The following is a 16,390-nucleotide window of genomic DNA, read 5'->3' as shown; positions in this document are numbered from 1 at the left end:
CCCACGAGCAGTTTACACACGCAGCAGTGCCGACCCCTGGATAGGTAGGCCTATTCCGTCCTGCACTCCTTCGTTCCCCACATCGTATGACGGTCGCCAGGACATGTGGTGCAGGACCACAGTGCCGCTTGCCCTTCAACTCGCACACCGTATCACAAGAGCCTAACTAAAACAATAGAAAAACGCACCCCGACGGCCCGTGTCAAAATTGAAGCGCAAACCCCAAACCACATGCACCCGCAGCCGTCATTGGCTGCGTGTGATGCGGTTGCTATTACTGTACGTGGGTTTGGTTGCTTCTGGCCAAGTCCATGTCTTATGCCGCCTTCCTGCCTTACTTCCCTACACGGCGGCGATTAGCATACTGTAACAGCCATCACAATAAAGACCGAAAACGCAACACCAGTAAATGTCATACGCACGACAGAGCAGTAGGACCACCCGACAGCTATGCGAAGGCTGAGAACCGCCGCATTTGCCCAACCGCAGGAAAGAATAATGCTACCGCGGCACGCGAAGTTAGTCTTCGTGCTTCGGCTAGTCAAAGACTGTGCCCAATGCACTAAGGTCAAGGTTATTTGGGCATGGTGCCATGCAAATGATGAAGTGTGGCAAGCAGGCACCTCCGCGTTTCTGGCTCCACGGCACGCGCGCACAGTAAACAGGCACGCATGCGTGCCCTTGCCCCGCTATCTGATCTCGCCCCACCCCACCCCCTTCTGACCTTTCAAACCATCCATAAAGTACCATGCATTCGTGCTGTTCTTCAAAATCCGTGGATAAATAGTAATCCCTGGGGAACCCACGTCAAAATTGCTACGTGTTACCGATGCAATCTGCGTTACCCTTATTTAATGGTATCGGCGCAGTGCCACAATCAACACGCTGCTGCCAACAGACAATAATCACGCACACCTTACTTGCTATCAAGAAGGCGGTCAGTGCACTTGGAGGCAGCAGTGCACTTGGAGGCAGCATTAGTAGCGGGCCCAAACAGAGGGCAGCCTCTCCGGACAGCCCGAAGCGCGCACAGACTTTCAAAACTGGTCCGGCAAACTCCTGGAGGTTTGCACACTAATCATAACTCTGGGCCGCCGCACCTTCTCATAAGTGAGCTCATTCCTCTTCACTAGCGAATGGGATGGGTCACCGCGTGGTCGCAAAGGCAGCCCTTCCTTCCCAGCAGCCGACCTCTGCTCGCGGCTGCACACATACAGGCCGCGCCAGCCGCCCGGCGGACGCCCAGCAGCGCGCATCTATCTACGACTGGCGCTGCTGCTGCGCGGCGGCGGCGGCGGCCGCGGCCGCGGCGGCGGCGTTTGCGTCCATGGCGCAGCGGGCCTTGCGAAGGGCCTCAGCCTCCAGCGCCGCCAGCAGGCCTGCATACGGTAATCAACACATCGACCGGGGGGCGGGCAGGACGTGACACAACCAACGTACACAACCGATACAACCGACACGCACTTCTCGCACTTGAGCAGGCTGGTGATTATTATCAATCAGTGAGTGCAACCAAATGAAAACACAACGATGGGAGGGGAGGGGAGGGGAGGGGGCGGCCAGGACGTGACACAACCGACACAACCGATACAACCGACACGCACTTCTCGCACGTGAGTGTGCTGGCGACTGTCACCAATGAGTGCACCCGCAGCGCCCAGCTCCTTCTGCGGAGGAGGGCACCCGCCGGGCTCCAGCCAGTGCCCGTCTTTCGCGTGCTAACTATCTTGAACTAGCTAACGTAGCAGACGCAGGCACCTAATCGGTCCTCTACACACCAACCAGCCACTTTAACAATGCGGTCACTAGATAGCAGCGGGTCCTGAATTCCAATCAACAATCAATCTCAACCGCTCACCAGCATCGGGCCGGCCCAGGCTGTCCTGGTCAATGGAACACAGCGGCGAGGGCTTGGGCGAGTTGGGGGCGCTGCGCGGCGCCGGTTGGGCGGCGGCGTCACCTGTTGGGATTGTGAAGTGGTGGGGCGGCGGCGGCGGCGGGAGGGGTGCGTGGCGTGCGTGACAGTCTGGTCGGGCAGACATGGGGGCGCGGGAATGGCAGCGGGGGCACACGTGCGTGCCGTCTCATGAGCCAGCCGCCACGGCGGGTGCCCTACCGCTATAGGTCCCTGCCGCTACCGCTATCAATGCAATGCCGATAGAGCTCTCAGCTGGTGAGCTCTCACCAATAATGTGTGCAGCCATCACGACGGCGCGCGGGGCGGCGGCGGCCTCGGCAGCCCCCGTCTCGGCGGCGGCGATCTCCGCCTCGATGGCGGCGAGCCGGGCCCTCTCCTCCGCAGACTGTAGGTGCAGGGGCGTGGGGTAGGGGCATGGGGTTAGGGGTGGTTGATGACAGGGTTTGGCAGGCAGTGCTGATCGAGAGGCACGTCAGGTCGTGGGGAGGGCAATAGCTGGACGGGCTGAAGCGCCGAGCCGCAAAGCGCCGCACAGCATGCACACATATGCAACGGTAAGGGAGCGGTCTAGGGCAATTGCCCAGTGGCGGTGTGTTGTGTGCTTGCTGCTCTGGCAGGTATGGCTGGGAGGCGAGCTGCATGTGGGGCCTGCTAGGTGTGGGGCTGTGGCGCCCACTCCCTCACCTCCAGGGCGGCGGCGTGGGCGGCCATGGCGCAGCGGGCGGCCTCCATGGCCTGAGCCTCCAGCTGACTCAGCACGCCTGTGTGGGGGGAAGAGGACGAACGGAGGAGAGAGGAGTGGGGAGGGAGTAGGGAGGTGTGGGGAGGTGTGGGGAATGGGAGTCAGGCGGGGGCAGGGGTCCTCAGGCCCCGGGTGCGCGGGCATGGCAGGCACGGCACGGCGCTGCAGGGTGTGGCCCACCCATGGGGTCGGCCAGCCGCCTAACGAGTTAGGCATCTGCGACACATGCACGCGGGCGCACCTGCATTGGCTTGCTCGTAGTGAACCTCGGCCGGGCCGGAGGCAGCGGCGGCGAAGGTGGTTCGCTCCTCCATGCGGGCGAGGGGCAGCTGCGGCGGCGCGACCTCTGTGTCCATTGCCCGGCGGTAGAGGGCCTGTGTGAATCAGTGAATGAGGGGGTCGGAACAGGATGCGCAAGAGGGCTGGTGAGCGGGTGCCGTACGAACGATCAACCAGACCCAGAGGAGGGGGAAGGTGAGGGGCAAGCGGAAGTCGGGCAGGGGCATAATTGATGGATGCAGTGAAGGTAGAGGTGTGAGGGCGGGGGCGCGGCGTTGGCTGCTGGGCGATGAGCGGGGGTGTGCCAGGGACTGGGGAGGGGCGACGCGTACACGTACCGTAACGTGCGGAGGAAGCCGCACGTACGTGAGGCCTTTATACGGGGAACTAGGACAAGCGCAACCACATGCGCAAATACGCACGCACACACATGCCGTACCGTACGGCAATAGCTCACCTCGTCGGCGATCATGCGGGCGCTCCTGCCGACCTCCTTGGCCTTGCGGAAAGCCTCCTCAGCCAGGGCCTCGAGCTTGGCTGCATGTGCGAGTGTGAGTTTCGGAGGGAAAGGGAAAGGGAGGAATGAGCGAAGTTGGGAATGAGTCAAGCGCATTGTAGGTTGCGTTCCTGGAAGGGAGATGGAGAACCAAATGGAGATGTGTGCGTGGTTAAAAGAAGCTGGTTGGCTGAGGGGACAAGGCATGGGGCTCGCGGGACATATGGATTGGAGGCCTGGGGTTGGTGGTGCATGCCGACAGGTGGGGAGGGGCGGTTGGGTTAGGCGGGCACGCGTCAACGCGCTGAGCTGGAGGGTCGTTTATAACACAAGACAGCCAATGCTCACCGGTGTCGACGCTCATGGCTGCCTTCATCGACGCGACATCCTGCAGGGCGCACAAGAGGGGCACAGAGTTCGGTTAGGTAAGGCGCGCGCCGCAGCCCGGTGCATCGATGCTACCGACCGAGCCAAGAGAGGTCCTGGCTAAGCGGCCAGTATGAAAACAGCCGTCAAGTCGTCAGGGGTATGCCTGCCTTGCGCAGCGCACGGCTTCTAAGCGCCTCGCTAACCCCGAAACCAGAAAAAGCGGGAGCCGCAGCCAAGGCACGTTTAGTACTCACCGCGACCCTCCGCTGCACAGCAGCGACGTGAGCCCTGACGGAACGCCGACTGGACTGGCAGGCATTGCGAGATGCTGACAGACCCGAGCCGTGGACTAGGCTGGTCGCCATGGTGCTTTGCGGGCGTTAGGAGTTGCTTGCTTTGCTGAGTTTGTTTCAGCAATGTGAGATTTGGGAAATAGAAGGCTATTAAGTAGGTTGCTTGTTTGTTGTTTGTATTGTAATAGGGCCGCCGCAGGCGCGGCAGCGCTTAAATCACGCAACCAGCCTTTCCACGTAAGCGTGCGTCGGCCCTCCATGCACATTGTTGGACTGTCCAATCCGAACGTTAGGGCCAAAAAGCAACAAATCAACGTATAAACATGATGCACACAGCGCAGGGCCCCGCCTCTCGCGCGCGCGGCCGACTTCTTGACTGCCAAAAGGTCACACCGCTTTAAAATGACTACGACTTGGTCATGTTGGAAACGTCAAGCGATAATACACACTTCACACCAAGACTGGTCTCAAAAACCTGCTCCAGAGACGACTACCGGCTACCGAGACCGCGGTACATCCTGCCATAAAGCCCGAGCCACGGTAGTGTGGCAAGGGTTGCATCAGTGGCATCAGCAAATCATATTGAGGCTCTTGCGTAGAGCTTTCTCTGGTGTCGACGGGGCCGCTGTTGGCGCCCCGTCAGCCCTCTTGCCGCGTTCCACCCCGCCTTCCTGCGGCCTGCGTGTGGCTGTATGTGCCCACGCGGCCCAGCCCACGTCCCGTGCTGTCCACGACACGTACCTGCGTGGGCCCCCCCCTGGGCTCGCTACCTCCGTCCTTCCCTCAACCCCCATGGCAACGTGTGGGCATGCTCACGTGGGGCACTACCGGCACCGCACAAAGGCTGAGGCTCGGTCCCTTGCTCTGTCTTGCTCACTCGGGGGTTCGGGGGGCTGCTGGAGGCTTCCCGAGTTCTCAAGCTCCGGCCCCATGCCGCTGCCGCAAACCGGCAAACGGTCACAGGCTCTCGGTGAGTCGGTGCTCACTCGTAGCTCCGCACATGCATGTAACGTGGCATGCCAGGGGTGCGCGCACCGTCAGGGGTACGCGTGCCTCTGACCCATGGACCCACAACCCACCCTTCTTCAGTTGTTCCGTAGAGAGGTTCCTGCCTCACACGTCGGCTTGGCACATACGACACGGCGTGGCTTCATTCCGTCCAGAGAGAGGCTGGAGTGAGTTTGCTGGGCAAGGTCTCCCTGCCTGCACACGCATTGCTCAGTCACGCTGTGCATGCATGCAGTCCGCAGCTGTTGCCAAGTGCCAACCCCTGGCAGCAGACACGGTAGCAGGGGCTGGCAGCCTGCTGGCACAGTGGCACCACGTGGCACCCCCCAGCTGGCCAACCTCCGCCAGCTCTCCGTCCCAACGTGCCCCCGTGTCTGAAACCCCGGGCGCATGCCCTTGCAGTTGTGCATCATGTTACAGGACCCCGCCAGTCCCTTCGGGCCCGTGCGCGGCTGCAGCATGGGCCTTCAAATCACTGCTTGAATCTCGTCACACGCATCAAACCGGGTCTTATAGCAGCATCTTTTAACATCACCCCCAAAGAACTCAAGCGCAATTTGCGCCGGGACTTTTCCTTCTTCGCGGTTCGGCTTCACCTTCGGCACTTTTGGGACTACTGCGCTGCTAACAAACAGTCGCAAAGCCTACAGTGAAATGCGCGTAGGACATTCGTACCTGGGCTAGTCCCATGGACGCACATCCTTTGCAGGGTTGCACCAACACCTAGCCATCTTCAAATGTGCGTCTGGCGCCACGCCACTTTGTCCTCCACATCTCTAGGAAAGACCAACCACCTCCCGTCTGCACGCGTGCACCGCACATGGCAACCGTCAGTCCATCTCCCGCACCCTGGCGGCTCCCGCGCCGGCGCCGCTTCTGTCTCCTGCCCATCCTCATCGGGTCCCTGGGTCCACAAGGGAGCCCCCGAGCCCATCAAATTCAAACCACGGCCGGGAACTAGACGTGTGTTTATTGACACGTTTCCGGTGCCGCGTGGCCGTAGGCGACACAAATCGCCCCACGCGCCGTCGACGCCGCATCAGGCTAACCCCGCCGCACGCAGTAGAGCGTGTGTGTATGGAATCAGCCCCAATGCCGCGATGTCCATTAGCAAAACCTCCTCTTTGGCACGGCCCACCCGAATCCAAACAGTCCGTGCATCAAGAAAACCAGGCGCCGCCTCTTTATCATCATGCACGGAGTAGCCAGAACGAATCAATACCTGCTGATTATGTGATTGGTTAGGTAGGTGTCGGATCCTTGCATGGGCCAGGATCCCGTGTAAAGTTCCTCCAAACGGCATCAGCTACCATAAACACATCCGCATGTGCCAATTTAAATCTTAATACCGCATACGAAGCTTTGGCGACTAGAGTAACGATGCTGCTACGTCGCGTGGGCTTCTGAAACGGCCACGTACCCAAACACCTTCGAACCGTGGCACCTGCGGGGTCCCTGTACTGCCCCTGACCCCACGCCAGCGCCGCATACAGGAAACGCCGGCAGTGCCCTCTAAAACCCAACGGGCGCACCAGTGTCTTAAACAGTACGATGCTTTGTTGCCTGCTGGGACCATTGGTCACGCCCATCTCGAGCCGGCTAGCGTGGTCGCGCCCTGTCGGTGCCCCCCACCCATACTCCATCCACACTCCACCCAGCCAGTCAGGGATCGCGCACATCCGTCTCACACACCCATATGGGAACCCCAGTTACTGGAGCGCTGCTCCCGCCGCCGCACCGGCTCACTGTGCGGGGTTGTGTGGATGTTGGCCTACTGCTGGCCGATGGTGGGGTGGGTGCTGGCCTCACGCGCCTTCTGCAGCGCCTCCTGCTCAAGAGCCGTCAGCTTGTCGGCTGTGCGGGCAGAGGGGGCAGTGTGGCAGGAAACAAGCAAGGGAGGGGTGGGTGTTGGGGGAGCGGGAGTTTGAGAGAGGTGGTGGGGAGGAGGGGGCATTGGAGTGGGGAGGTTGGGGGAGGGAGGGCAGGCCGTGTCTTCAACCCACATCCGCCTGGCCAGAAAGGCTGTACCACGTCCCTACCTGCCAGTGCTACCCAATTGCCGTCTACCTTGCCTGCCCTCGACCCCGCCTCCCGGCCTTTCCAACACCAGGCCGGCAAACGCGTTGCGACTCAGACGAGCCTCCCTAGCCTCCCCGCTGACTCTTGCCGATCAACTCCCTGCGCGTCTCCACGCAACCAACACCTCCCCCTCCCCTGATTCACCCTCCCCTTTCTCCCTTGCACCCAGCTCTCACCAAAGTCGGCAGGCTTGTGTGCCTTGGCGGCGGTGGGGATAGCGGGTGTCTTGGAGCCGCTGCCGCTGTAGTAGGCGCCGAAGGTGCCAGCCAACAGGGCCTCGGTGTCAGGCAGGTCCTCGTGCGCGGTGGCGGCGTCGATGGAGGACAGCGAGCGGGCGACCTCGTAGAAGCTCTGGAGGCGGTAGGGAGGAGGAGGGGAGGAAGGCGAGGATGTAAGGGGAGGAGGACGGGGATAGGAGGAGGTAACCGTAGCAGGTCGGGGCAGCAGGGCACTCGTGCGCATGGCTGGCAGGCAGCGCATGTGGCGGCAGCGGGAGCTGTGGACGGCGCGCCGCATGCATCCACCGAACGGGCATGCGATGGCTTGGGATGTTGTGGATCGGCCATCGGCGTGGCTATCAGTAGTCGTAAACTCGTAAAGCCTTCCCTGCTTTCCTCTGCTCACCTTCTCTGCCACGGATTCCTTGCGCGAGGTGACGGCCTTGTTCATGGCCTCGGCGGCCAGCTGCTCCAGCTTGTCTGCTCGTAAGAAAGAGGGATGTGAACCAAAGGGTCTTTGTACTTCTTGAGCTTGGCGGCTGGGCGGAATCCCGGGGCTAACCGCTGCGGCGCATACGACGACAACGTCGGAAACTTTCAGCGACTTACGCGCCGTTTCGTCGTTGAACTGCGCGGCAATGGCCTCCACATCCTGTAGCATGCATTGGGGATTGCCCGCGTCAGGCAAGCGGCCCTTGCGCATCCTGGTCCAGGCGCACAGTGTTCCGTCGAGCGCGCCGATACGCAGTTGCCAGGTCAAACATGTCAAGGTGGCCACTACCAGCAACTGACAGGAAGGTGAAGGCACGGTGACTGCGAAACGGTGTCGGCGACCAGCGACTCGAGTTGCATGTACAGCTTTCGCTTCCGAGAATGAAAGCTTCCGGAATTTTGGCCACAGTTTATCTCTGATCGCATATCGACCATTCGCACAAATGGGAGCAGGCGCGCGCTGCGTTCGGGAGTGCTGCAAACTTGCCTGTGTCAAACCGGAAGCCTTGGCGGACTCCGGCTGCTGGAACTTTACCACCGTGTTGCGAGAAACACGAGGCAGAGAGCAGGGCGCCGCGGTTGAGCGCAGGCGGCACACGCGCGCGGACTTGCAAGCGAGCGACGAAATGGCCATGTTGCGTGCTTGTCTTGAGCTGCAGCAAAAATCTGTGTTTTGTAATTTGTTTTTGCGGATGGAGAACTGTGGCGGAAGGTCTGGAATGAGCGACAGATTTGTGTGTCATGGGTCATGGCGGATTGGCGGTGCCACGTCACGCTTAGCAGCTGTAATTCACATTATTTGATACCTGGAGTTCAGCTGTCCACTCGAGCTCTTGCACTTGCATGCCCGAGGTCTTGCGAGCTGCGGAGCCCAAGCAAAGCGCGCGTCGGCGGTTTGCTGTGTCGGGTAAAGCGTACCAAAGTACCGCTGAAATGTTTCACGTGCGCCGGCAGAACCGTTCGTTTACACGAGACGCTGTGGGCTTGCGTGTGTTAATTACATCTCATCCTCGCCAGCGGACTGTCACTTGTGTGTTGCCCCCTCAAGTCGCAGCAGCACACGTTCCCAGCCCCAACTTACCCAACGCTTTCCTCACCTCCGCACGATTTCCTCACCTCCGCACGAGTTAGCCCAACAGTCAGCGTCAACTTCAGCCTGCCTCGAATGTTCCAATCACCAACAACCAGCGGACACAGATATAGCTGCTGCTCTTGAAAATAAAAGCTAGCTAGCTGCACCCAACTACCGCAAGTCTGCGCCTCGTGCCTACTCCCGCAATAGAAGCATATCCCTACCGCAGCTGTGCTGCCGCTCAGCTAGCCAGCTGCAAACAGACACAGCCGCCTGCGCTGCGCAATCGTGCAGGGCCCTTGCACCGTCCCTTCCGTCGCCTTAACTCTGCACGTCCTCGTTCACACGTATGACCTCCCCCCTCTGGGCCCAAGAAAGATCCCAATCCGCGACGTGTCACGGCGCCGGTGCCCCCACGCCACGCCACGCCGCGCCGCGCCACTCCACAACCATCCTCTAGCCCAACCAACCAAATCAACGTCCACCCGGACAAGTCCGGAACCGCCCATCATCCATGAGCGCTCACCGCTCTCACTCGCCGCTGCTCACCGCTGCGGCCCGTTGCCGGTCTCCTCGCCCTGTGCCGGCTGGCGCTGGGACCTGGGGTGAGGCATCACCTGTTGTTGGAAGAAACATAGTTCCAAAACGACATGCCGGTTGCAGTTGTGGCGTGTGTGCGTGTGTGTGATGTGAGGGCGAGTGGGTAAGTGGGCGAGTGGTAGTGCAAAGAAGGGAGACCCGGAGCCGGTGAGTGCATGGGCGCATGGGTTTGTGATGGGGGGTCTGGGAAGGGCGGAAGGGGGGACGTACACCCCCCCCCCCGCAGCTGCCCTCACCGCGTGGGGCTGCTTGGCCATCTGCTCCATCTCCTGCCGCTCCAGCGCGCCTGGCGGGTGGGAGGTGTGAGGGGGAGGAGGGGTGTGAGGGGGAGGAGGGGTGCGAGGGGTTGTCCAAGGGTTACTTGAAGGGGTGACGAGATGAAGGAGTGCAGCGGCAAGATGGCGGCACGGGGTTGGCTCGTATGGTTGCAGCAGCAGCTCGCCACGACCCAATGTCGCTAGTGCATTCTTAATTAACTAGGCGGGGTTTCTCATTGGCAACTATAGAACAGCTAGCGTGAGCTAAAGCCGTCAGGAAACCGTGTGCACCTGCACCCTACACGCCCCCTCCCTCCCCTCCTCCTGGCCAGACTCACCCGCTGCCCTGCCGTACTCCCCCTCCAGGTCCTCCTCCTCCATTGAGGCGCCGCGGCTGCGGCCGGGCGCGTGCAGCGCCTGGGCAGGGAGGGGGAGGGAGGCGTGTGTGTTTGTACGAGCGTGTGTTTCAGGGGGGACGGACGTGAGGTCGACACGGGCGCGCGAGTGTCGTGAGACCCCGGCGAAAAAGCAGGAGGGAAACGGGACATGGGGAGGTTCCGCCGAACAGGTGCACACCCAGCCACCTGACGCAACCCAACCCATATTGAACACGCCCGCCCCCACCCCCACCCACACCCACCCACCCACACACCCACACACCTGGTCTACGTGCCGGCTGAAGCCGGTGGCCGCACGCGCCTGCCGAGCCGCCTCCTCCGCCAGCGCCTCCAGCTTGGCTGTGTGCGTGTGCGTGTGTGCGTGTGGGGATGTGTGTGTGGGGAGACGGGGGAGGGAGAAGGGTGATAGGGATGAGTCAGGTGCTGTGGGTTGGAGGTGGGCACGTGGCCAACCGCCTCACGGCGGCGCACATACACACCCGACGGATCCTCCCAACCCCATGCGGCCACGTACGCTTTCTTGGCTGGTAAATCCAACCCAAACCCACACCAGCCCACACACCCACCCACACGCCACGCACCCATGTCGGGCGCCTCCAGCTGCATGTGGCCGGTGGCGGCGCACGCCTCCGTGTCCCACCCCAGGCAGGGGTCCAGAGCCATCTGCGGTGGGGGGTCGGAGGCGGGGGACTGCTGCTGCGGCGGGTCGGAGGCGGAGGCGGCGGAGGAGGCGGAGGAGGCGGAGGAGGCGGAGGGGTCGGGAATGCCGTTCATGCCTGTGATGCAAGGAGGGGAGGGGGGGGGCGGTTGTGCGCTCGGTCGCGAGCTTGGGCGGTGATGGTGGGTGGTGGGTGGTGGTGGTAACGAAATGGAGGAGGTAGTTGCCATGTAGTCGGCTTAGTCGCGTGCGGGTCTGGGTTGCGGCGTACACTGCTGCGTGGTGTCTGCCCGTCTCGGGCCGCAGGCCCGCCTGTCTGTCTCGGCGCGGGGCCCCACCGTAACACTGACACGCCCTGACAACCCCAATGCGGCTCCTGCCACAAGCCCCAGAGGAAGCCACTGCTCTCGGGACTCACCCTCCACCTCCTCGGGCCCACGCTGCCGCGCCATCAACACACCGGCACCATCACCGCCACCCGCCGCCGCCGCCGCCGAAAGCAGCCGCAGCGCAAACACCGCCGGCGGGCCGCCGCGGCCGCTGCCGCCGCCGCCGCCGCTGCCGCCGCGGCGGTGCTGCTCCTCGGTACCAGAGGAGGAGGCCCAGGGGGTGGTGGTGGGCGGGGCTGCGGCCCCCTCCTCCCCCTCCTGCTTCTCTTCCTCCTCCTCGCCCCCTTGGTCGTGGGTGTGGAGGCGGGCCTGGCGCTCGTCCAGCTCCTGTAGTATGGCGCGATGGGGGGGGGCAGTTGTGGTGGTATGGCGCAACAGGGCCGCAGTTGTCAAGGTGGTTGGGCGGTAGGGTGGTGGCGGTAGGGTGGTGGCGGTAGGGTGGTGGTGGGGGAGTGCTCGGAGTGGGCGGCCTGGCCCCGGCTGGCTGCACAGTCCCCCCCCCGCCGCCCCCCCTGCGTGTCCTTTACATCCACACCCACCCACCCACACACACGACACGCACGCCACTCACCTGCAGCAGCCCCTCCACGTATGCCTGGGTGGAGTCCGCCTCCGCCTCGCGCCGCTGAGCATCGGCACCAGCCGTGGCGGCGGCGGCGGCGGCCGCGTCTGCAGAAATGCAATGGGTGCAGATGCAGTTACAGTTATAATAAACGGTGCCCCATGAGCCATGGATACAATGGATACGTGTGCAGTGCGTGTCACATGCGGAGGCGGCTTAGCAAGTACAAGTACAGGTTATCATCCGGTGGACTAGGCAGTATAGCGCAAGCAACGATTCTATTGTTGCGTAGGTGTGCGCACGGGCGAAGGCATTTCCCACCCGCCGACTGCTGCTGCTGCTGCCCCTGAAGCTGCTGCTGCTGCTCTTGAGGGCTGCCGCCGCCGCCGCCGTCGTTTCTAGAACCATACTCGGGGCGGCTCCTGCTGTGGAGCAGGTGAAAGCGACCGCGGTTCAAATGACGATGCTGCTGCGTGTGGTGTTGCGGGTGGTGCTGCTGAGTGTGGTGGTGGTGATGGTGGTTCCAACGCTCATGATGCCGCGCCGCAATCGACTCCACCACACCGCGGGCAGTGGTGGCGGCGGCGCGGGCGGCGGCGCCCGCCGCATTGACGGCGGCGCCGCCGCGCGTACGCCAGCCGCCGCCGCCACCGCCGCCACCACTGCCGCTGCCGCCGCCGCCGTCAAACTCCTCGTCTTCATCGCTTTCCGCTGTTGAGGTTGTTGAGGCAAATACTGCGTGCATCGGCGGCGGCGGCGGCGGCGACCGTGCCTGAACATAGCGCCATAGACTTTGCGTGTTCTGCCCCGCCCTGTGTGTGTGTGCGGGTGTGTTTGCATGCGCCCCGCTGCTGCTGTTGCTGCCTGTGGCGCCTACCTGCCTGTGCTGTGCTGCCGCAGGGGCCACGGGCGCCGCTGCTTCATGCTGCTGCCCGAACTGTCGCCATACTAACCACACTGGCCACACACTGACACGCACACAAACCCGCCTGACATAACCCTGTCAATTTCAGCCCAACCCAACCCAACCCAGCCCAGCCCGGCCCAGCCCAGCCCAGCCCTATCCCAACACTTATCCCTATCCTCAATGCCCTACCACACGCCCCAAATCAACGCCAAACCCCCCATCCACGCACCGTCCTTGCCTCCCGCCGCCGCCGCCGCCGCCGCCGCGCTGTCCGCCGCCTCCGCCAGGTCGGACACGGACTCGGCCACCGCCGCCTGCGCCCGCCCCAGCAGCTGCCGCAGCTCCTGCCGGCCGCGTGCGAACAGCACGAAGCGCCACCAGAACCAGGAGGAGTAGGCCAGACCCACCGCCTGTGTGTGTTTTGTTTTGGGGTGTGGGGTGGTGGGAAGTGGGGAGGTGGGATTGGGAAGTTTGGGGGGTGGGGAGGGTGGGATCGGGGGTCGGGGGAGGCGGGGGCGCGGGAGAGAGTCCCATTGTCATGGGGTGAATTGTAGGGGTGGGGGCAGGCGGGTGGATTCCCGGTGCTCGACCCCAGCCCCCCCCCCAGTGCTGCTCCCGAGCCTTGTCGCCGTTCCACGCGAGACGGCCCACCTGGAAGGCCTGCGGCAGTAGCGGCGCCCGCTCCACCGCCCCCAGCACCGCACTGCCCAGGTAGGCGGCTACAGCCAGCGCCGCCGCCTCCGCCACCACCAGCCGCTTGTCCTGGGGGGGGGGGGCGTGTGTGGGGTGGGAGGGGGGGGGGCGGGGGGTGGAGGGGGGGTTTACATTCATGACTAGTCAAGGAAGTCGTAGACGGTAGGGGGCGGGTGGAGGGGGGCAGCGGAGATTGTGGGTTGGACGGGACCGGCAGGGTGGGTAGTGGGTGGTATAATGATGTGCGTCAATGCAAGGCATGCGATGGGGTTGGAAATGCTGCCCCGAGTCAGTGGGTGGAGCTGTGGGCATTGCCAAACACGTCTGAACCATCATACCCATTGATCCTCAGGTTTAGCCGGTGTGTATCTTGGGAATGGAATGACCTACGCCCCCCCACACACACACACACCACACACAGACACACACGCACCTCCCTCCCACTCACCGGCACGCCCGCCCACCACCGCTGCAGCCCCTGTACGGAGCGCCCCGCCGCGCGGCCCACCCCCCGAGTCCGTGGGTCGCCCTCCAGCGCCGCCAGCAGCCGGTGGGCGCCGCCGCCGCTGCTGCTGCTGCTGCTGCTGCTGCTGCTGCTGTCGCCCAGGGCATTGATGAGGGCGTTGGTGGCGAGCTGCTGCTGTGCGTCCGCCTCGGCGCGCGCCTGGGACATGAGCTCGTCCTGTTGGTGGTTGGGTGGTGGTTGGGTGGTGGTTGGGTGGTGGTTGGGTGGGTTTGGTGGGTGGTGGGAGTGGGTGATCTTAGGGGTGTGGTGTTGTGGGGGCGTGGGGGTTAGTGTTGGTGTCGAGGCGTGCCAGGCTGGCAGGGCCGACCGAAGGCTAGATGCGCGGCAAAGCGTCGGGATACGGGGAGGGACACCCCGCGCGGCACCGTATGCGTACATGCGACTGCATTCCGGCCTCTTTGCTCCTGTCCACGGCCACTGCCTCACTGCCACTGCCTCACTGCCACGGCCCCACTCCCTGCCTGCCTGCCTGCCTGCCTCACCGTGGGCTCGCAGTAGCCCGAGGGCGGCGGACGCAGCACCTCACGGAAGGCCTCCTGCCGCCGCACCCGCACCTCCTCCGCCCGCTCCGCCTCGCTACCACTGCCGCCGCCGCCGCCGCCCGCCTCGCCCTCGGCGACATCCGTAAAGCCCGCCAGCTTGGGCGCCTTGCCGAGCATGGCGTCGATGTCGCGAATGCTGTCAGACTCGCTAGGCTGCGACTCGGCTGCGGCCGGAGGTTGTGGAGGCTGTGTCGAGGCGCCGCCCGCGGCTTCGGCGGACTTGTTGTCGCTGTTGTTGCCGCTGCCCCAGCGGAACGCGAGCACGCGGACGCAGCTCCTGCGGGTGCCAGCGGGGACGGGGCGGCTGCAGGGCAGCTGCAGCGGCGGGCGAGTGGTGGTGGCGTGCAGGCGGCGACCGCGCAGGCCACTGCCGCTGGTGCCGCTGTCGGCGAGGCACAGTGCGGTCATTCTTGCGTCGTTGTTGCCTTCGTTCTTCTTGTTGTGCTAGGAGTGCTAGTAGCGCCTGATTTAACGTGTGTTTTATGCAGGTAATAGCGCTGTTTGAGACCGGGCTGTGGCTGAGCTCCGACATGAATTTCAGCTCGCTCCCATGCGCCCCCGACCGACCGACCTGACGCGCACAGCCGCCCTTGGGCCGTGGCCTGTGCGCAGCAGCGGCACCTGTGCAGCAATTGCATTACAAGAGGCGGCAGCAGCAAGGGCGTCAGGCGGTGACGTCGAGAGAGCGGGCTGCGCAGGAGCGGGCAGGAGCGGCCCGACCCGTGGTCCACACCCCCGACTCCCGCCCTTAGACATGACGGGATGCTGACGCATCCCCCCGGAGCAAATTGGAGGGGGGGGAGAGGTTGGGGTAGCTTGGACGGCGCTTGGGGAGGGTGGGGGTGCAGGGGCGTGTGTGGGGGTGGGTTTGGGCATTTCCTTGGCTGGCACGGGCTGCCGCCGGACGCCTGGGAGCGCTGTCGAGGGCCAGGCACGGAACGCAAGCAGCGGGGAGGGCGCGCGGTGTTGCGGGCTCGCTGTTCTGTGCGCGGGTGCCCACGGGGTGAAAGCGGGGAACGGGCGAACGCGGAAGTGCTCGGAGTGCGCGCCGAGTGACCTTAACGCGCTGCAACTGATATCTTCGAGACACTTGCGACCTAACGGCAGCTTCGTGCGGCCGCGGCGCAGACTTCGGCTGCGGGAAATGCTAAAAATGCCGACGCGGCGAACTATGCCGCCCGAGCCCGCTGAGCGGCCCAAACGCTTCTATTAATGTCTCGACACCGAGCGGCGCTGCGCTGGAGGCCGGGCGAGCAGCCCGGCGCGAGGCAGCTTCTAGAAATTTGCCGAGCATCGTTCCCAAACTCGCTGTCCCGATCGCCCGGCGCCCCGCTGATGCGATTGTATATCAGTAAATGATATGTTAAATTCATATTATGCACAGTTCGGCGCGAGCTCGCGCCGGAGTGCGCGCGGGACCGCTCGCAAAGTTTTTATGCTCGCGAAACCGTCGCGACCTGTTTTCTCCGCGCGCGGCCGGCGCCGCGCCCCCATTTTTAATATCGTGCATATCTATTATGCGAGTGCTACAACACTGCATATCATTGGCGGCCGTGCGGCCCCGGCGAGCGGAAGGGCAAGCGCCCTCGGGATTGTGCCGTATACGCACGCAGAGACGCACAGACGCACAGTTTTGAGGGCGACACATCCCTTCGCTTTGCTCCGGGAAAAGTCCCCTCGGGGCATGTAGCATTTACGTACCTGCACACACTCCTTGCCCGGCACCCACCCGGTTCCCCCGCCATTCCAGAAGAAACTACCCACACACGCACACCATATACACAACTACTGGATACGCACAGCGATCCCAACTTCCCACATTCCACTCTTCCCACCAACTTACGAAGGGGGGAGCACGCGGCCGGTCTGGATCCAGCGGGTTGCCTCCGGTG

At 63.4% G+C, this 16,390-nt stretch overlaps 3 protein-coding genes across 3 annotated transcripts; all 3 read right to left on the bottom strand.

The window, feature by feature from the left end:
* Position 1: 1 nt before the first annotated feature.
* Positions 2–5,464, bottom strand: CHLRE_13g603550v5 (uncharacterized protein). The gene is made up of 9 exons (XM_043069826.1): positions 5,445–5,464; positions 4,059–4,259; positions 3,784–3,823; positions 3,397–3,476; positions 2,902–3,034; positions 2,603–2,679; positions 2,186–2,303; positions 1,859–1,960; positions 2–1,379 (listed from the first exon to the last, which is right to left on the bottom strand). Exons 2-9 carry the CDS (start codon positions 4,167–4,169, stop codon positions 1,261–1,263), a joined length of 780 nt encoding a protein of 259 aa, XP_042917789.1. The 5' UTR covers positions 4,170–4,259; positions 5,445–5,464; the 3' UTR covers positions 2–1,260.
* Positions 5,465–5,510: 46 nt separating this feature from the next.
* CHLRE_13g603500v5 (uncharacterized protein) lies at positions 5,511–8,596 on the bottom strand. The gene is made up of 5 exons (XM_043069825.1): positions 8,382–8,596; positions 8,012–8,054; positions 7,809–7,882; positions 7,361–7,535; positions 5,511–6,959 (listed from the first exon to the last, which is right to left on the bottom strand). The coding sequence occupies exons 1-5, from the start codon at positions 8,526–8,528 to the stop codon at positions 6,877–6,879; spliced, it is 522 nt and encodes a 173-aa protein (XP_042917788.1). The 5' UTR covers positions 8,529–8,596; the 3' UTR covers positions 5,511–6,876.
* A 46-nt stretch (positions 8,597–8,642) lies between these two features.
* On the bottom strand, positions 8,643–16,384 carry CHLRE_13g603450v5 (uncharacterized protein). The gene is made up of 13 exons (XM_043069824.1): positions 15,721–16,384; positions 15,070–15,119; positions 14,439–14,880; positions 13,879–14,112; positions 13,389–13,499; positions 12,967–13,147; positions 11,840–11,937; positions 11,298–11,595; positions 10,803–10,997; positions 10,484–10,560; positions 10,162–10,240; positions 9,803–9,852; positions 8,643–9,583 (listed from the first exon to the last, which is right to left on the bottom strand). The coding sequence occupies exons 1-13, from the start codon at positions 15,790–15,792 to the stop codon at positions 9,512–9,514; spliced, it is 1,959 nt and encodes a 652-aa protein (XP_042917787.1). The 5' UTR covers positions 15,793–16,384; the 3' UTR covers positions 8,643–9,511.
* Positions 16,385–16,390: the final 6 nt, after the last annotated feature.

This window comes from Chlamydomonas reinhardtii, chromosome 13 (assembly GCF_000002595.2).
Source record: "Chlamydomonas reinhardtii strain CC-503 cw92 mt+ chromosome 13, whole genome shotgun sequence".
In the NCBI taxonomy this organism is placed as follows: Eukaryota; Viridiplantae; Chlorophyta; class Chlorophyceae; order Chlamydomonadales; family Chlamydomonadaceae; genus Chlamydomonas; species Chlamydomonas reinhardtii.
Note: the sequence above shows the minus strand (reverse complement) of the source record. Positions and strands in the feature narration are given on the sequence as shown.